Raw genomic sequence first — 19,835 nt, forward strand, 5'->3', positions numbered from 1 at the left:
GAGGATCCTGCATGGGAAGGAGCGTGGCAAGTAGACAGGTCCAGAGAAGACCCCCATGCCTAGAGCAGGGGGAATGAGAGGGAGAAGGTGGACAGAAGGGCTGGGAGGCCCACTGTGGCTGGGGTGGGGGCACCAGGCCCTCTGAGTGCCCTTTGGATAAAGGTTCACGGTGTGGGGGTGGAGGGCAATAAGCACCTACTACGGGGTCAAGTGCTCCCAGTCAACATCTGGAATGAGCTGGGAGGTCGTTTCCCCTGGCTGAGTCACTCTTCATGTGACCTGATGGAAAAAACCCCAAATCCCCGGCTTATTTAGTGGCCCCTCCTGTACTGATGCTCCCAAGGAGGAAACACTGATGAAAATCAGTCTCACTGCTATGGTAACAGCAACCGCTTCTGACTTGCCATCCTGATGATAGGCCAGGTGGGAAGTCTGCCTAGCAACTGTGGTGGGTGTCAGAAGTCCCTCTCCGGGGCTTCAGGATCCCCCTTCCAGCACTGTCCAGACCTTGGCTCGGGTCCCGGCTTCTCCTTCCAGTGGGGAATCACAGCCAGCTGCCAACATCTGGACAGCCCTTCACAGCTCAGACTGCGATGGATGCCACCACCCTGGAACATGGGATTGTTAGTCCCCCTGGACGGATGAAGACACTGAGTCTCAGTGAGGTAAAGGGGAGCTCTGGTTCCCTTCCTTCTGTGCTGCCTTCCCCCTCCAATATGGTAAAGGTCTGCTCACCTGCTCTGATTCACCGGTGGCACCTAGGAAGAATGACTGTCACTCCCCCTACCTGTCACCCTCTTCCTTTCCTGGTGATCTATCTGTTCCAGGGGACCTGCCCCCAGTGTTCTATTCTGGCCCAACAGAAGGCTAGAGGAAGGGATCATTTGAGGTCTGTGAGAGCCAGGGTGGTAAAAAAGGATTGTGAGAGGCCCTGCACAGGACGGCAGTACCCCTCCTGCCCCTCTGCATGACACAGCTGAAGTAGTTCCCTTTGAGATGCCTGGCTTTGAACTTCAACACCAGTACTAACGTCGATGACTAGCACTTTGTGTGCACTTCCTGTGCCAGGGGCTTCCCTGGAGGCTCAGTAGTCAAGAGTCCGCCTGCCAAGTGGGAGACATGAGTTCGATCCCTGGGTGGGAAGATTCCCTGGAGAAGGAAATAGCACCCCACCCCAGTATTCTTGCTTGGGAAATCCCATGGACAGAGAAGCCCGGCGGGCTGTAGTCCATGGGGTCGCAGAGTCAGACACGACTGAGAGACTCAACAGCAGCTCTGCTCCAGGTTTTGCAGCAAGTGCTTTGTGCGCACTCTCTCATTTAAATGAGGGATGGGCTATCACCCTTTTGCTATGGAGGGGAGCGTGGCCTGAGATCTCAGAGCTGGAGAGGGCGCTGAGCAGTGGCAAACCAGGTGGCTCTGGAGCCAGAGTCTGGCTCTTAAGCAGATACCTGCAACCCCCAGGAGACCTTCTCATCCTTGTCCCTATCCCCTTTCCTGAGGGACTGGCTGGGAAGATGAAAAGGGAGGGCAGGAGGGCTGAGAAGTAGAGCTGCCGCCTATAATCGCTTCCTGGCTGCAGGCCAGAAGGCTGCTGGTGGACCTGTTGGAGGAAGGGGTGCACTGTCTGCAAGGCAGCAAGAGTGGAGGGAGAGGGAGGGAGAGGGGCCCTCCCAAGGATGGGCCCTGCCTCATCCCCAGGCCTGGTTCACAGGAGGAAAGAAAGGGAAGGCATGGTTCTTTTTTGTTTGGCTTCGCTGGGTCTCTGTTGCGGTGTGGGCTCTCTAGCTGAGACGGCTTAGTTACCTCTTGGGCTTCCCTGGTGGTTCATATGGTAAAGAATCTGCCTGCAATGCAGGAGACCCTGGTTCAATCCCTGGGTTGGGAAGATTCCTTGGAGAAGGGAACGGCTACCCAATCCAGTATTCTGGCCTGTAGAATTCCTTGAACTGTATAGTCCATGGGGTCTCAAAGTGTCGGACACGATTGAGTGACTTTCACTAGTTACCGCTTCGTATGTGGGATCTTAGTTCCCCGACCAGGGATCAAACCCACACCCCCTGCATTGGGAGGTGGATTCTCAAGCACTGGATCACCAAGGAAGTCCCAAGAAGTCATGGTTCTTAAGTGCCTACTATGTGCACATGCTGAGCATCACCCTTCACAGGTGGTATTTCATTCTATCCCCAGAATGACACAGAGACCAACAGCTAATGCTTATGATGTGCCAAGTATCTCGAATGCTCAGCATGCTTTGATTCACTTAATCCTCCACAGAAACACGCCAGTTCAATGCTCTGCACACGGGAAAACTGGAGCATAAAGGAGAAAAGTAACTTGCCCAAGGTCCCACAGCTTGTAAAGCTTTAATTCAGGTCCTCTGGCCCTAGATTACCTGAGTAAGACTTTGTATCCTGCTAGGGGAACTGTGTCCCCATGGTCCAGAGAGGGAGAGGGAGGCCCTTTCTTGAGGTCACCAGGTGTCAGAATGGGGTCTGAGCTCATCTCCTGGGAATGTCTATAGCATTTTGACTTTGCAGCACCTTTGCCCCTGTTCCCCACCAACTCCTGCCCAGAAACATCGAGCCCACAAGAACACGTCTACCTATAGCCCTTTGCCCATGGCTGCCCAGAACTGAGCAGAGAGCAGTCCACTTCCATTCACCTGGAAAGCTTATTTCTATTCAGGGTTCTTTTTGTCTGAAATCACACACACAATCACGATCTTTCCCAACTCACTTTCTGGAACAGTCCATAATAAGCCTCAGTGACAGGCTCCCTGACTTTCACTGGGAAGGAGACAGGGATTAAGATGCCCTCGGGCCCACTGTCTCCTGGGGCCTCTGTGGACTCATCTGTACAACGGGTTGGAGGATGTTCTCTGGGAACTTTCTGGCTCCCGCAGTCCCAGATTCTCTGTCGCAAGTTTCCCTTTCAGCAAACAGTCCTAACTGGGAGTTTTACAGCCATACCACCTCCCGGAGCCTCATCACGATTCGCCTTGGCTGTAATTACGGCGGTTAAAGCTAAGTGCCGAACAATTGATGCTTTTGAACTGTGGTGTTGGAGAAGACTCTTGAGAGTCCCTTGGACTGCAAGGAGATCTAACCAGGCCATCCTAAAGGAAATCAGTCCTGAATGTTCATTGGAAGGACTGATGTTGAAGCTGAAACTCCAATACTTTGGCCACCTCATGCGAAGAACTGACTCATTTGAAGAGACCCTGATGCTGGGAAAGATCGAAGGTGGGAGAAGGGGACGACAGAGAATGAGATGGTTGGGTGGCATCACCGACTCAACAGACATGAGTTTGAGTAAACTCCAGGAGTTGGTGCTGGACAGGGAGGCCTGGCGTGCTGCAGTCCATGGGGTCGCAAAGAGTCAGACACAACTGAGCAACTGAACTGAACTGAACCACTTCCTAAGCACTAAGGGCCAGGTGCCGCTCTGAGCACCTTTCATGGATTCTCTTGCTGAATTTGCTGGGCAGCCCTAAAAGGCAGGATCCAATGATCTCCACTTCACAGATGAAGAAACTTGGCTCCAGAGAGGCTGAGCACCTTGCCTCTCCTCACGCTCCCAGGGAAAGGCAGAAGCCAGTAGTCTCACTGTTGCCTCCCACAGCTGGGAGGGCAAGAGTCCATTAGCATATGTCAAGGATTTGGCCACAGGCCTTGATAAACCGCATCCCCACAACCTCCATCCCCCCCCCCCCCCCCGCCCGCCGTCAGGCCCAGGAGCCAACCAGTTCCACGTGTCAACAGCTGACAAGCACGGTGTGATTCCCAGGCTGGACCCCAGCCAGCCTCTCCCTTCACGGGAGGATCCTTGTGTCCCTGGTGGCCTATCTCGGGGATGACAGCGAGTGGCAGCTTGGGGACAGCAGCCCACTCAGGTGGCTCCCGGGGCTGCTGACCAGCAGACAGGCAGTGACAGGCTGGAGCAGCTGTTATTGCCGGAGGCAGACACGGCACCTGGGAGCCTCTGCCTGCACCCACCCCTGAGTCCAGAAGCTTCGCTAACATCTGGAGGCCTTCAGACACTGAGGCGAAAGTACCAACAGAGCACCACGTGTCCAGATATTTAAGTTCCGAATCAAGCTGACAAACTTGGATAAAATATGGTCTGTCTTCCCACCCAGACACAGCAGTCTGGAAGCCAGGCTGTGTGCTGAGATTTCTCAGATTCCTCAGAGCTCTACGCTGTTAGACAGTAGTGTCTTCCTGGTCCCTTCCTGGTCCCTCCCTGGTCCCCTAGAAGGGACCAGGCTCCTTCACACACAGGTCTGGGAGCCTGGGACACACGTGCAGGCCAACATCCACACCTTCCCCGCCCCCACAACAGCAGTCCTTTGACAGTCCCAAGGGTTCTGGAGCGCACACACCAGCTGCACAGGCTCCCTCTGGACATGCTCTGGCAGGTCCTGAAAGTGGCCTTGGGGCTGACCTAACAGCGGACCCTGGGGTCTGCTGCGAGCAAGCCGGTAAACCCTCACTGGAGCCTCGTTCCCGACAAAGTCTCAGGCCACATAGGTGCCTGGACTCTGGGTAGCCCCAGCAGATGGAGAGCTAAGGATTTAGCATCACGAAATCCAGGCAGACCTCAGCTCTGCCGCTTGCGTGCTGTGATTTGTGGCTGGTGAATTCCCCTTCTGGGTCCCCCTTTGCTCATCTGTAAAACAAGGACGATGACAGTTCCTGCCTGGTGGGGCTGTAGTCAGGAGTAAATGCAGTAAGTCTGTGAAAAGCTTTGTGCCTTGCTTGCAGACTGTTCAACTCCCCTGAAGGCTATCTCTGAGAAGCCCTCCCCTTAACACCCGGCTCCTTCACTGTCTTCTTTTTTGCAAAGCTCTGCCCACGCGGCAACATGATCACTGACAGCACCTGAACCCACATGGGCCAAGACTTTGCCTCCCAGACCGCTGAATCCCCAGGATCTCACACAGGGCCAGAACTAGAGTAGGCAAAGTAAGCTTTGTGATTATTCACCAGGGTTTTCCATCTGCTTACGGGGCTCACTCAAGCATCGCCACCACTGAGGGCCTTCTGAGGGCCAGACTCAGCGCCAGGCTCCAAGGACCAGATGGCTCAGGCTCCTCTCCAGACTCCATGGAGCTCACAGTCTACAGAGAATGATTTCATGTGGAAATAGGGACAGATGACAACAGAGTGATACCTGCCGTAATAGGGGCAAGGTGTTGCCAGAGTCCATAGGAAGACAGGTGCAGGAAGACAGGCTCCAAACAGGAGATGAGTGAGCAGGCCTTAGGGGACGAAGGGGGGAAGGGCCCTCCAGAGACAGAAGCAGCAAATGCAAGGCACAGAGGTGTGAGGAGCAGCTGGTGAGCTTCCCTCCACGTGGCCTGAGCTCAAGGGTGTGGAAGTTGTGCCAGGGTACGTGGGGCAGCCCACTGTCCCACTGGCTAGCCCACTGGTCCTCAATGTGGGATCGGCAGCAACAGAAGCACCTTGGAACTGGTTAGAAACGCAAATTCTCGGTCTCCACCTTGGATCTACTGAGTCAGAAACTTGAGGCACGGTGCAGAAATCTGTATTTGAACAAGCCCTCCAGATGATTCTGATGCACGCTTAAGTCTGAGACCCATCAGACCTCCCCCTGTAGGCAACAATGAGCCATGGAGAAGGGAGGAACAGAAGGAGGCAGGATCAGACTGTACTTCATGACAATCACTGGGCTGGTAAAAGGCCCACATCTGAAAGCAGGCCTCAAGCTGGAAAACGAAAAAAAGGAATTTCCTGGCAGTCCAGTGGTTAAGACTCCACGCTCCCAAAGCAGGGGGCACGGGTTTAATCTCTGGTCGGGGACTAAGATCCCACATGCCACACAAGGCTGTCAAAAACAAACAAAAGTTGGTCCCACGAGAACCCTCAGCTCCAGCAGGACAGAGCTGCAGCGAGTAGCAGAACCATCTATCTTCACATGTAAGGGAGGGGCTCCTGGAAAGTCAGAGACCCCTGGGGGACACAGAGCCTGCTGCCAGGGTGACCACCTGTCACTTGGAGAAAGAGGGCAGCACCCTGCAGAGGGTCAATGAAGGGGAACTGGTTATCATGGCAACCTCCCCTCAGGTGGGATAGGACAAAGGAAGAGGAAGTCTGTGGTCCTCAGGTATCCACCCCATCCCTAGGTGGGAGCATCTCGGTCCCAGGCTCCTCCTCTGACTGCATGTAGCCCAGCATCTCCTTCTCTGTCCACCTGGGCCCCAAGTGGCAATTTCCTCCCCTCCCCATCATGAGGCCACACCCTCCTGCCACAGTCTAAGGGCTGGGGGGCTGTCTCCTTGGTTACAGCCCAGGCCCTTGTATCCATGGTGACCCTCTCTTAAGAGGCCCCAGATCCTCATCTGCTAGGCCAGCAATGTTCTTTGCCAAGGCTGGTTCTGGGAGCAGTGACCCAGATCAGGAGTAGGGCTCTTCCATTTTTTTCTTCAGTTGGCACATGGTGAGAAAAAGAGGTACAAGATGATTCAACATGTTACCTTCTGCCAGGAGATGGACACAGAGGGTGCATTAAATAGCTTTCCGAGGTCCAACTTGAAGCTTAGGAGAAAGCAAACTGCACCCTCAAACCCAGTGAAGTACAAAGCACAGGGGGGTTCTAGAGTCCAAAAGGCCTGGGTTTGAGTCTTGGTGCAGTTATCTTGGGCAGCCTGTGTCACTTTTTGAGCCTCAGTTTCCTCACCTGTACACTGGAGATATTAGTATCTACCCTTTAGGGTCCCTGCAAGATTCAGTAAGAAAATGCATCTGACTGAGAAGCATAGTGCCTGGCACCCCACTGCGTCTTATCTTCCTCTCCTCAGGTTCAGGAGGAGGAATGCCTGCTCCTGAGTGAGACCCCTCATTGCTGGTGGGACCCCCGCTGGGCAAGAGCCATGGCTCTGGGCTCAGAAGCACTTCATAAACACTGACTGCTGGTGCTGTTATTATTGCTATTAATCAGCTGGCAATGAATGGTAAATTGCTTCCTCCAGGTAATTTACATTTCCTATTGTCATTGTAATCTTCATTCAATGCAATCTGATACAGGGATGTTTTCTAGAAAGCAGGAGCCATGTTGTGCTTCTTAGTTTTCCTGCAGTGCCTGGCTCCGGTCCTGGCAGGGGCACCCAAGCAGCTCGGTGTTGAAAGGACTTGGAAATCACCTACTCTAACTCAGCGTGCAAGGCAGAACGCTCTCTTCCCTCGCTTTATCAAGCGCTTGGACGCCTCCAGGGATGAGGTCCTTATTCCCTGTTGAAGATGGACTAGTGCCTGCGACTCCAGGGTGGCTGAGCTTCGTGGGGTGAGCAGGAGCTGAATGGGCAACTGCAGGAGTTGGGGTGATGGGAACTTCCGGGGCCACCCCTACGCCCTAGCAGCCCCCCTTCCTCTCCCACTGAGAGTTGATAATAGGAGTGGTTCTAATTATGCTCTAATTGCTTTCTTCCAGGCAGTTTTCTCTGGAGCCAAAGAGTTCAGAGTTCATGAATAAATGAAGAGGGAGGAAGCAGAAGGGATGTTTATCGATCTGCATATCTCCATGTGCCAGTGTCTGCCCCACAAACGCTTGGGCATGCAGCTGTGTAGTTTTGCATGTATACATGCATGGGTGTGTGCTAAATCACTTTGGTCATGTCCGACTCTTTGCAACCCTATGGACTGTAGCCTGCCAGGCTTCTCTGTCCATGGGATTCTCCAGGCAAGAATATTGGAGTGGGTTGCCATGCCCTCCTCCAGGGGATCTTCCCAACCCAGGGATTGAACCTGCGTCTCTTTATATCTCCTGCATTGGCAGGTGGGTTCTTTACCCTAGCACACCTGTGAAGCCCCTGTACACATACATACAAACACAGAAATATACACACCACAGGCCCCAGATACCTCTCTCCAAAGGACTGGTGGGGGGTGGGGGGGTGGCAAAAGGAAGGTAACAAGAAGTGTGCGAAACTGACTTTGGGTTCTAGTCTCAACTCTGCCATTGACTTACACTGTCCTTGTGTTAAGTCGCTTTAGTCATGTCTGACTCTGTGCAACCCCGTGGACTGTAGCCCACCAAGCTCCTCTGCCCATGGGATTCTCCAGGCAAGAATACTGGAGTGGGTTGCCATGCTCTCCTCCAGGGAATCTTCCTGACCCAGGGACTGAAACTGGGTCTCTTACCTCTCCTGCATTGGCAGGTGGGTTCTTCACCACGAGCTTAGGCAAATCCTAGTTTTCCCAGCTGGAGAGTATGGAGGGGAAGTGATGTGTCTTGATACCCTCCTCTCAGAAGACCCAGGCTTTAGGGCTTCAGTGGGTGCCATCCAGCTAGACAGAACCGTGGGTGAGGGCACTGTCACCCTCAGACTGCCCTCTCATCTGGATGCCTCCTTCCCTGAGAAGAACTGGCCAAGCAGCCAGGGCCTCCAGGGAGGTGGCAGGAGGATCTCACGCATGTCTATGCTGGCAGGATGCCTAGTAAAGATAAGCAGGGGCTCTGGACTTAAGGCTTTTGGGGCCCTGGGCAAGACACTTGAACTTCTTGAGTCTCAGTTGCTTTGTCTGCTAAACCTGTGTGATGAAGGTTCACCCAGAACATATAGTGAGTAGTCTTAGCCAAATGCTTAGCTTACAGTAAGCATCTGGTAAGTGGTAGTTATTATTGCGAATACTGTCAACACCCTGCAAGGTACAGGTTGATGCCTTCATAACACATGAAGAAACTAAGGCACAGAGAGGTTAAATACCTTGCCCCAGACCATGCATTAAATGACAGAATTTGAACCCAAGCCCACCTGACCCTGAAGCTCTGGGCTCCAGTGTCGCTTCTCTGCTGTGTTTGATCAATCTGGGCTCCAACAGTTGGCACATAGTCAGTACCAGCTCTTAGGGACATATGGATATTATGGATGTATGGATATTATGGCATACAGTACCCATAATATGCTGAATGACAGAGAAAGGAGGTTAAAAAAAAAAAAGAGAGAGAGTATAACAATGCTTTTTCCAGTGACCAAGGTTGGGGTAGATTGATTAAAGTACTAGACCAAGATTCCCTTCAAGGTCAAATAGAAGTGCTGGATCCGAGAGACCCCAGGACTCATCCGTGGCTGCGGCCAGGCCAGGTGGTGATCAAGGGGTTCTTGGTGTGCACTTTTAGAAGGAAATCTTTTCACCCTTTATGACTTCCACTAAGAGGCCAAAGTTAGCCATCCTCACTCTGGCATCAGCCAGACCCAGCTGTGTCACTGCCTTGCTGGGTGACCCTGGGCGGGTAACTGTTCCTCTCTGAATCTCAGAGGCCTCCTCTAGGAGGTGAGGAGAAGAGTGGTCCAGCTCTGGGGATGTGGGATGACACAGGCAAGGCCATATGCTAGAGGCTAAGAGCGGGATCTGGAGTCAGCCTGCAAGGTTTGTATCCCAGCTCCTCCACTGCCTGACATAACTGCCTGTGGCCTTGGAGTCTGCTCCTGGAAAACGGGGCTCACAACGGTCTACCACATGGGGTGTAGTGAGTGTGAATAGGCTACTACAGGTAAAGCAGTTGTGACATTAGGCAGTGCTTTGAAACGCTCCGTAAATCTTCTCTATTGGACGTTTTACACATGGGGAAACTGAGCCCTGGAGCGCGGCGAAGCACTCTGAAGTCATGGAGCCCATGCACAGCAGAGCCGGGCCCATGCGGGAGCTCCTCGTCCAGCCTGTGTCCAGACTGTGGCTTGATAACCTCAGACCTTTCACAGCACCTGGGCCATCCTGCTCCAGCCTTGAGGACTCTGGGGCAGGGGGAGGGGAGGATGATGCTCCTGCCTCCTGCTCTCCCTGGTGGCTCTGAGGCTAGCTCAAACCAGCGGCGTATGTCAGAGGGCAGGGAGCACCTGGCTGGCCCCTCCACTCCAGGGCTGGCTGCCGAGACCTCGGAAACAATCCAGGGGTCCAGGACCAGAACACCATTTGTCAGCCCTGCATGGTGGTAGCGGGCTTGTCTCCATGGCAACAGTGCAGTGTGAAGGCATCCTGGCAGCATCAGGGAGCGCGCTGAGTAGTGTAAACAGAGGCTGCAGTAGATTACACGCCTATTATGAGCAGTCTCGGGCTCGGAGCACTGGTAATTATGTCTAATTGTGCATTTAATTGTGTAATTGAAAACCCACATCTCTGGTTCAGGCTGGGGCTGCAGAACCTAACGCCCCTACCCCCAAAGAAAGAGGCGTAGGAGCCACCCCACCCTAATAATCCCAGGGCTGCCTCTCCTTCGAGGGCAATGGGTAGCCGGAGTGAGCATGGAGTAAAGTACCTGCAGACTTCTACTCTTCCCCACTTCAGTGCCAGGAGCTCAGCCAGGCTCTGTGATTTGGGGTGGTGGGGGAGCAGGCTCAAGGTAAAGGGGCACGGTGAAAGCACAAAAGTGCTCACAATTTTCATTATTCATAATATACATCATTTTGTATGATAGCCACTGTCCTCTCAGGACCTAGAATCAGCATCTGGTGCTTCCAAAAGACTTGGATCATCATTAGATCAGTACACATCCAAGTCATCCAACCTACATGTTAATCCTTATGAGAGACAGGGAACTCATCACTCAACGGTCAGCCTACTACGGCAGAGCCTCTGTAGTTTGAAAACTGCTGATGGAGCTCAACACCCTCTCCTCCATCCCCTGGTTTCACAGACTGGAGAAAAAGAGGCCCAGAGAGGGACAGGACCAGCTCAAAGTTGCACAGCAAGTGAGTACCAGAATCCTGGGATTCTGACTTGCAGCTGAGGGCGTATTTTGTACCCTAAAGTGACCAAGAATCATGGTTCTGGGCAGCAGCAAGAATCATGCCCAGAACTTTGTAGATGTTTCATAAATATTTGCTGAATGCCTCTCGGGGTAGGGTTAGTTGAGGCAATGTTTGCCCTCTTATCCGACAGTATTTTATCTTCCTAGGGGTGAGGAAGTTCCCCTGAGGAGTTAGTGATGGGTTAGAACCTCCTACTCTGAGCCTCTGTAGCCTGAGACTTGATTTTACAACCAAATATGCCATGTGGGTATTTGGGATAGGGAATCTCATTCAAACAGACAGCGGAAGGAAGAGGTTCCCTGAGTCCTGGACAACCTGACACCCAGGTGTCAAGCTCAGGCAGGTCTTTGGCAGCAGGAGTCTCCTCCTCCGCCCAGAGCCTGATCCTCCCATCAGTCACCACTGCCTGCAGCAAAGTGGGCTGATGTGGCAGCAGCTCTGATCTCCACCCAGGAAAGGATGGAACTCATCGATGAGTCAGAGCTGCAGAGGTCCTTTGAGATGAGGAGTTCAACCTTCTCCCTTTACAGAGGGGGACGCAGAGAGCCAAGCTTCTTCTCTGATCTCCTCTGCGTGAGTGCTGGCTTCTGCGCCCAGAGCTCTCTCTGCCTTATCTCAGGTCACCCTCACTGCGGTCCCATGAGAATGTGCTATTATCATTCCCATTTTAGGCAAGAGAAGATCGAGGGACAGTAAGGCGGAAGGCCACACAGATTTAGTAGAACCTCTGCTTCAACTAGTTTAATAAAAGGACATGTCCATTTCCTATCCCACGATATTCAGGTTCATGGAATCTGCTGTCTCATTTCCAAGGCATTCCAGAGTGAACCCTGGGACTTCCTTGGTAGTCCTGTGGTTAAGAATCCGCCTTCCAATTCAGGGGATGCGAGTTCGATCCCTGGTAGGGAAACGAAGATCCCACATGCCACGGGGCAACTGAGCCCACGTGACTGCAAACTACAGAGCCCACGCGCTCTGGAACTCGAGCACCACAGCTAGAGAGAAGCCCATGCACCACAGCGAAGACCAAGCATGCTGCAACCAAGACCTGACGCAGCTAAAAACAACTAACTACATAAAAATGTACTTAAAAAAATAAAATAAGAAAATTATAAATACATTTATTTAAATAAATGTACTTTTTAAAAGACTGTGAACACTTTGTGGACTCCTAGGCAGCCTATTTTAACTCCGGGAAGGACAATTCTCTGAGGCAGATTACTAGTACCCTGATTCAGAGAAGTGCAGGTGGAACCTCACAGAGGTTAACTGTCTTACCCAAGGTCACCTGGCTATAAAGAGACAAGAGATGGAGCTTAACCCCCAGCCAGATGACACAGCTCAAGCTCTTCCCAGTTGAACTCCCTGACTCCGGATGTACTAGCTGCTTTGAAAGGCAGAGGCCAGGAGGCCAGGGTAAGCCATCAGAACCCACAGCCTCAGCAACTGCTCTTCCAAAACCCCAGTACTAGCTGGCACAAGTCCCCGGGAGTCGTGCTTTGCTGCCTGAGGCTCTCTCTCAGTCTTTGAATCACCATCCTTCTCCCTCTCAAAACCAGCAGGGAGACCAAGAGCACAAGGACTGGGGTCCCCCAGACCAAAGCCATCTCCACCCACTGTGGCCAGGAGCTGGCCTTTAAAAACACATCTCTGCACTTCCCCGGCGGTATGAATAAGAGTCCACCTGCCAATGGGGCGGGGGGATACGGGTTTGATTCCTAGTCTGGGAAGATTCCACATGTTGTGGAGCAGCTAAGGCTATGCGCCACCATGACCGAGTCCGCGTGCCTACTGCCTGTGTTCCACAACAAGAGAAGCCACCAATGAGAAGCTTGTGTGCTGCAATGAAGAGCAGCCCCCTGCCCCCAACTAGAGAAAGCCTGTGCAAAGCCACGAAGACCTAGTGCAACCAAAATGAACTAATTTTAAAAACCCCACATCTCTGGCCTCAGCCTGCTTCCCATCACTCACGACTCCCTGAAACTAGAGGAGAAAAGAGACTTCAACCATCAGAGCGGACCATCTCTACTTGGTCCAGATTTTGCAACTATTCTCAGATCCTTTCCCCTTGATCATTTATGTGCCGCCTAGACTGTATCTTCTGTTTCCTTGGCAACCAGTCATTTCATTCTTCTGACTTCAGTATGCCCATCAGTAAATGGGTATAAAGACCAACCCTATCTCATCGAGTTGTTATGAGGGCTGATAAGTCTTCAATACAGGTTAATTTCTTGGGTAATTCCTGTGTCATAAATTCCCTTAAAGCTAACACAGGCCTTGGGGTGAGTGGAAGTGGGGATGGTGGATGGGGTTAGCATTTGAATAAGCAGCTCAGGAGGTCTGGCATCTAGTCATCTAGTAACAATTCTTTACGGATGAAGGAAGATTTAGATTATTCCATCAGCTTCCGCATCCTGCATCTCCCAAATCCTACAGGGGGCACAACAGGGCATGCAAGGCAGAAGCTGTGGAGTTCTAGATCTGATGTGTGAATCCTCTTCTGTCCCCAGTATATGGGGGGCCGTGGATAAGCCAGATAGTAACAAGGGACAAGGTATGTAAAATGCTTACTGTAGTGCCTGGCTCACAGCACACACCAAATGGAAAGGAAATCATTCCTATTATTTTTTCCGACAGAACCACACATTTTCCATATAAAGAAACTAAGACTTGAAGAGTTTATGGGTACGACTCTGATCACTAAAATCTCTAATCCAGGCAGAGATGGGAGCTGAAGTGACTTATCCGAACCTCAAGGCCACAGGGAGCACTCACCTGGGCCAGTGCTGTCCGGTCATCAGCTCAGGGAACACCCTCAAACTGCCATGGGGTACCATGGTTATTCTGATTACTTTATAGCAGAGGCTCAGAGAAGGTAAGGGACTTTCTGGAAGTCACAAAGCAAGGCAGCAATGTCTGCCTGATCCTGGAGGTACTGGCCTTTCACTCCACTATGCCAGATCTCAGAGTGGCTTCCATTTATGGGGTACTTATGTCAAATTCGCCCAGCCACCCACCCCTGCAAAGGAGCAGAACCAGGGTCGTATGCTGCCCCCTGCCCCAATCCAGGGTCTTGACGGCTGTTTGGCCTTAGTCTGTCCACCTGCAAAAGGGACTTGATTACCTGAGCCCCTATGTTGTCCAAAGGGGTATAAGGAACAAAGAGGGCCAGTGCCCTGACTCTGAAGCCGGGCCCAAGGACCAGAGCAGAGCCGGCCACTCCCCAGGAAGCCCTGAGTGTGCAGATGCAGCTGCTTCTGAGTGCAGACCCCTGCAGAACCCAGCTCCCTCGGGTCTTCACCATCACTGCTGCTAATGACGACATCAATCAGGTTGACCACGTTTCACACCATTACTCGCAGCTCAGCAGGAAGCAACATATTTCCCCCCCTCATCCACTACCTTCCAGAAAGCAAAGAGCTTTCCAGAAGGGAAAAGAATAAAATCGGTGGTTTTTTTTGTTTTTGAGTACCTACTATGTACACGGCAGCTGGCTAAGCCCTTTTTCCAACTCTGAGGGGTAAGGACAATTCTTTTTCTTGGACAGAGAAAGACACTGCGGCCCGGAGGAGCGAATGCATGTGTCCAAGGTCACCCGGAGCGGGGACAAGAACAACCATGGCAATGATGTATTACTGACCACTCACCGGCTCACAGAGCCCGGCAGGTGCGTGATCCTACTGAAATAGTACCATTTTAGTTTTCAGATAAGGGAACTGAGGCTTGACGCAGGGAAGAGATCCGAGGCCACAGGCTGCTGAAGCGTGAGTAGCTGAGCGACACAGGGCAGAGAGGGTGGCTCTCTGCTCAGGCCAAAGAGTGCATGAATCTTGGTTCCGTCACCGACTAGCTTAGACCTCTCTGAGCCTTGGTTTCCTCATCAGAAAAAGAGGCTAATAAAAACCTCTATCACATTTTGTAGGGTAACAATAAGAAGGATAAAAGCAGTAAAATAGCTTACGTTTCGATCGTTGAACACACACTAGGCACTCTGCCAAGTACGTTACATATGTAAGCTCATTGGGTTAAATGAGGTAATGCATATAAAGTGCTTAGCACAGGAGTCCAGAAATGGGAGTGATAATGACGATGGTGAAGAAATTGATGATGATTCCTTTGGGTAAATCTCCTTGGTTCATCCTCTTACTGGAAGAATAGCATAGCCTGCAAGGTTTAAGGAAGGAGGTGGACTAGGAAAGAAGGGCAGGGGAGGTAAATGGGAAACACACAAAAATTAAGAATAACATTAATAATGTCAAGATGATACACCAGGTAAGGAGAAAGCAAGGGGCCCAAGATGTTCCACATAGTGGAACCAGACTGACACATGGGAACCTCCAGGCTAGTCCAGACATCCTCTCAGTGTGCCAGATGGGCAGAACTAGCAAGACCCTAGAGACACAGACCGGTGGTTCTTCCCATTTTAAGATGAGGAAAAGCCAAGCCTTGCTGTAGGGAAAAGACTTGCCCAAGTTCACCAGATGTCAGTGAGGAAGGCTTGAATCCAGGCCTCCAGACTCTTAGCTTCGTGTCCAATTACGTGCTGCTTCCCACAAAGGAAGAGTGCAGGATGGCCCTTCGATATGTCTGGGTCACAATTCCGGGGAAGCATCTCAGGATATACATCATTAAGATAATAACAATATGGACTTCCCTGGTGTCCAGTGGTTAAGAATCTGCCTGCTGATGCAGGGGACACAGGTCCGATTGCTGGTCTGGGAAGATCCCACATGCTGCGGAGCAGCTAAGCCTGTGGGCCACAACTACTGAAGCCTGTGTGCTTTAGAGCCTGCGTTCTGCAACAAGAGACGCCACTGCAATAGGAAACCCACGCACCACAGCTAGAGAGCACGCCCCGTTCTCCGCAACTAGAGAAAGTCCGAGTGCAACAACAAAGACCCAGTGCAGTGAAAGAAACAAATTTAAAAAAATTTTCTAAAAAGATAACAACAACAAAAAGTTACAGTTTACTGAATGCTTATTCTGTGCCTGGCACAGTGCAAGCTATATGCATTTAACCCTCACAACACCTCTAAGGATTGGGCACTCTTTTCTTTTTAAAAAAATATTTATTTATTTTTGGCTGTACAGGGTTTTTCGTTGCTGCTCGAGCTTTCTCTAGTTGCAGAGGGTGGAGGCTATTCTCTAGCTGAGGTGCACAGGCTTCTCACTGAGGTGGCTTCTCTAGTTTCCACGGGTCCCAGGGTGCAGGAGCTTCAGTAGTTGCAGCACGTAGGCTCAGTAGGTATAGGCTCCAGAGCACAGGCTTAGTTGCCTTGCAGCACGTGGGATCTTCCTGGACCAAGGATCAAACAGGTGTTCTGCATTGCAAGGCAGATTTTTAACCACTGGACAACCAGGGAAGTCCCTCGGGAACTGTTTCTATCATCTCCATTTAACAGATGACAAAACGTGACTCAGAGAGGCCAAGCAACTTGCTTATGATCACACAGCTAGGAAGTGACAGAGCCAGGACTCGGTCCCATGTCCGTCATGTCAAACTTCAGAAGCTTGTCCCCTGTACTTGTCTACCTGAACAGTTCAGCCCTCACCTGCTTCCTCCACCCTCTAGTGCACCCTCACACCCTACTCCCTCACCCAAAGCAAGTCTAACCCAACTGCAGAAGAGCATTTAGAACTGGGCTGTTTTATTGTAATCATCAAACCCCACATGAGAAAGAAAAATGATACAGTTCTGCAAAAGTTTTTAGCTGAGAAACATTTAGCGGCCTCTTCCTTCTCTGCCCCTTTCCACTGGATGAGAAAACAGGCTCCCTTCTCCCTGGGATGGTCAGGTTGGTGAATTCTACCATCCAGGAGCACATTACAGAGGCTGCGAGGCAGCAGAAGCTCCTGGGGATTAGCGACAGTTGAAGGGACCCACTCTGCAATCGGCCCAGACAGAGCAACAGACCCAAGAGACCAATTTCCAAGTCCCTTCTTGGAGCACCTCCCCAGATTATCTCATGGAGTGCTCACAAGCTACCCAAAGGCATCCCACTAAGACTCAGAAGGATCAGAATCCCACCCAGGTCTTGTCGGATTCCAGAGCCACTTATGCTGGTGAGCCCTCCAAGTGGAAAGGTGGATTTAGCTGAGCTGGGGAGAGCTATGGAGGCAGGTAAGAGAGAAGCAGGGAGACTGCCTCGCCACCTTCATTTATCTACAGAGAAGTAAGCACCCCTCATCACAGCCAGAACTACTTATTTTCCAGTAAAGAAGGCAAGGGAGGATGCTGGTCAGCTGTCTGGCTTTATAGCCCCTAACTAGAGAACTCTGGACAAGTAAATTCATAGGATTGTTATGAGAATTAAACGAGTTAATACATGGAAAAGTGCTTACAAGGGCACCTCGCACCTAGTAACTGTTCCCCAAAGCTAAGGACTGTTATTATCATCAACAGAGAATACGGTGGGTCTGGGCATAGAAGGAAACATCTTTATCTTCTGCTCCATTTATTGATTTAATCATTTAATAAAATGTATATGCTACTTTTCTTTCTTTCTTTTCCTTTTTTATTTGCAGCAAGTGGATCTTAAGTTGCAGTAAGCAGACTCTTAGATGCTGCATGTGCGATCTAGATGCCTGACCTGGGCTTGAACCCGGGCCCCCGACATTGGGAGCGATGAGTCTTAGCCGTGGACCACCAAGACGTCCCATGTTACTTCTCTAATAAGAAAAAGTCCTAGTTTAAAATAAACTCAGAGAGAAAATTCCTTGGAAAGTTTCAGCACTTTTTGGAATTTTATGTTCCTGAAAGGAGATAAAGAGGGTGTTTCTACCGGGAGCCAGGAGTTGCCAAATAACTGATTCACTCATTTACTTTACAAATATTAATGGAGTGCCAGGCACTGTTCCAGCTGCTGGGGATTTAGCAGGAACAAAACAGATAATCTCTGCCCTTCTGGAGTTTCCATTCTACCTGATCTTAATTAATCCCCCCTGCCAACCTCAAGGATGAGCAATTCGCAGAGAGGCTGACCAAGATGTCACTTGCCTTGCAGCCCACAGCTGGGAGCAGGGCTCCAATCTTCAGGGCCCAGCTGTTTGGGCCACTGTCCAAGAGGGCAGGTCTGTGGATGGAATGTTTGGGGCTGGGGTCCCCAAGAGGAAAGAAGAAAGATGAATGGGGTCTGTATATCCATACTCAGAGTTTCCTTCTGCTTTACTGTATGTACACACCAGTGGGAGGAAGGGCAATGGGTGCAGGCAAAAGTGGAACCCAGACCAGACCTCTTTACTGGTTAGATCTCAGCTCTAGCATAGGCTGGAGATCCTGGCCTCTCCTTATCCACCTTCCCAAACTCACTTGCCAGAGTCTGTACTGAGAGGCAGAGCTGGTCCTCTTCAGCCCCCAAATTCACTCCTCTGGCTTCCCTGGGATTATGTACAGTGTCCCCAGGTACTCCCACCCTCCCTGGGCACCCAAGTATGCCAGCCCTGTCTCACCCCCTCCACCCCACCACACCCCGGCCCCTCTGGCGGAAAGACTGACAATGCCTATCTCTACGGTGGTCACAGCCAAAGCAGGGAGGGCAGTCCCGCACCTGGTTGGTCAGCTGGCCCAGGACCTAGTAGCTCCTTGTGACCCTCTCCAGGGAGGGGCTCTTAGGCCTGCCCAGTCAGGAGGGTGGAGGCAGGCAGGAAGAGCACAAAGGAGAGAACGTTCTTGTAGTCTAAGAGCCCCCCACACACAGATGAACATGGACCAGAAATGGTCAGAGATCTAGACACATACCAAGGAGAAACGCGGAGAGAGACACACAGGAGCAGAGAGTTTGTGAGAAACGCTCAGTGGGGCGGAGACCAGAGGCAGAGACCCACGCAAACGAGTGATCTGGAGGAAAACACACGGCAGGAACCTCAAGGGATCCACACACCCGCCCCGGACACACCCCCAAGCCCCGGAAAGCCACACTCCCACAGCGCATCTCCCCAACAGGAGGCCACTCGTCCAGTGCTGGCCAGTCGCGTGGAGCCCCAGGCGCCGGGCGGGCCGGGGACTCGCGCACAGGACGCACTCGGGGGCCGGGGAGCGCCGGGCGAGAGGCGCACACAAAGAGACAGCCGGGCCAGCAGGAGCAGGCTCCGCCCGTCCGCTCCGTGACTCCAGACCACCCCCAACCCGGGCGCTCGCCCCAGACCCACACCCAGACCCACACCCCACCCGCTCGCCCCGGGACCCCGCCCCGCCGCGCCCTACCCTACCCGGCCCGGCCGCCCGGGCGCGCGGCGCTCACCAGCTGCAGGCAGCAGAAGGCGACCAGCGTGCAGCGCCCGCTGCACTTGCCCATGGCTCCGGGGGTCGCGCGCGCCGACCGCCGCGGCGCCCCTCTAGTTCGGTGGCCGCCGCCTCCTCCGTGCCGCGCGGGCTCCGCGTCCTCCGCGCTGGGCGCCCCGGGCGGCGGGGCCGGGCGCCTTAGGGCCGGGCCCGGGAGCGCCGGGTCCTCAGGGCTGGGGCCGGCCGCTCGCGCTCGGAGTCCATGGTCCGTCCGCCCGCGCGCCGGCTCTGCCGCGCCTCCTTTGTCTGGACGCCCCGCTGCCGGGCGCGCCTCCCGCCCCGGGGCGGTTGGCGGGGAGCGCGGAGAGGGGAGCGCAGGCACCGAGCGCGGCGCAGCGCAGAGCAGCACTGCCCAGCTGGGGCAGCCGCCCGGGCGCTCGGCGGCCGCGGTTTCCCGGCCCCACCACGTGGCTCGGCCGCCGCGGCTGCCGAGAGGGAGGGCAGGAGAGGAGGAGAGGGGAGCGGAGGGGAGGGGAGGGGGGGCGGGGCTGCCAAGGAAGTGGAGGGGTGGGGAGAAGGGGTACGGAAACCGAGGGCAGCGCCGAAGAGGCAGGGAATGAAGTGAGCAGAGAGCAGGCTTGGGTCAAACCCAGACTTCGCAGCTCGCTCGCTGTGTGACCTTGGGCAAATCACGTCACCTCTCTGGGCCTCCGTTTTCTTAACAAAATAGGAGCAATTATGATTGCTCTTGTGTTGCCACAAAGATGAAATGCAGTTATGTGAATCAAGCGCTTAGTTCTGTGCCTGGTCTTCCGAGAGTGTGGAGCATGCCTCTGTCCACCT

At 52.8% G+C, this 19,835-nt stretch overlaps 1 protein-coding gene across 2 annotated transcripts in view; it reads right to left on the minus strand.

Annotated features, from left to right (window-relative positions):
* NKAIN1 (Na+/K+ transporting ATPase interacting 1) overlaps positions 1-19,432 on the minus strand; it is a 46,006-nt gene extending 26,574 nt beyond the window's left edge. The window contains exons 1-2 of one of the 2 annotated variants that reach the window (XM_018057341.1): positions 19,012-19,432; positions 18,510-18,608 (exon numbers count right to left, since the gene is read on the minus strand). In XM_018057341.1, the coding sequence (XP_017912830.1) occupies positions 18,510-18,608; positions 19,012-19,065 (153 nt within the window). In that variant the 5' untranslated portion in view covers positions 19,066-19,432. The remainder of the gene's footprint in view (positions 1-18,509; positions 18,609-19,011) is intronic. The other variant, XM_018057348.1, reaches the window with a different exon arrangement.

This window comes from Capra hircus, chromosome 2 (genome assembly GCF_001704415.2).
Source record: "Capra hircus breed San Clemente chromosome 2, ASM170441v1, whole genome shotgun sequence".
Classification (NCBI taxonomy): Eukaryota; Metazoa; Chordata; class Mammalia; order Artiodactyla; family Bovidae; genus Capra; species Capra hircus.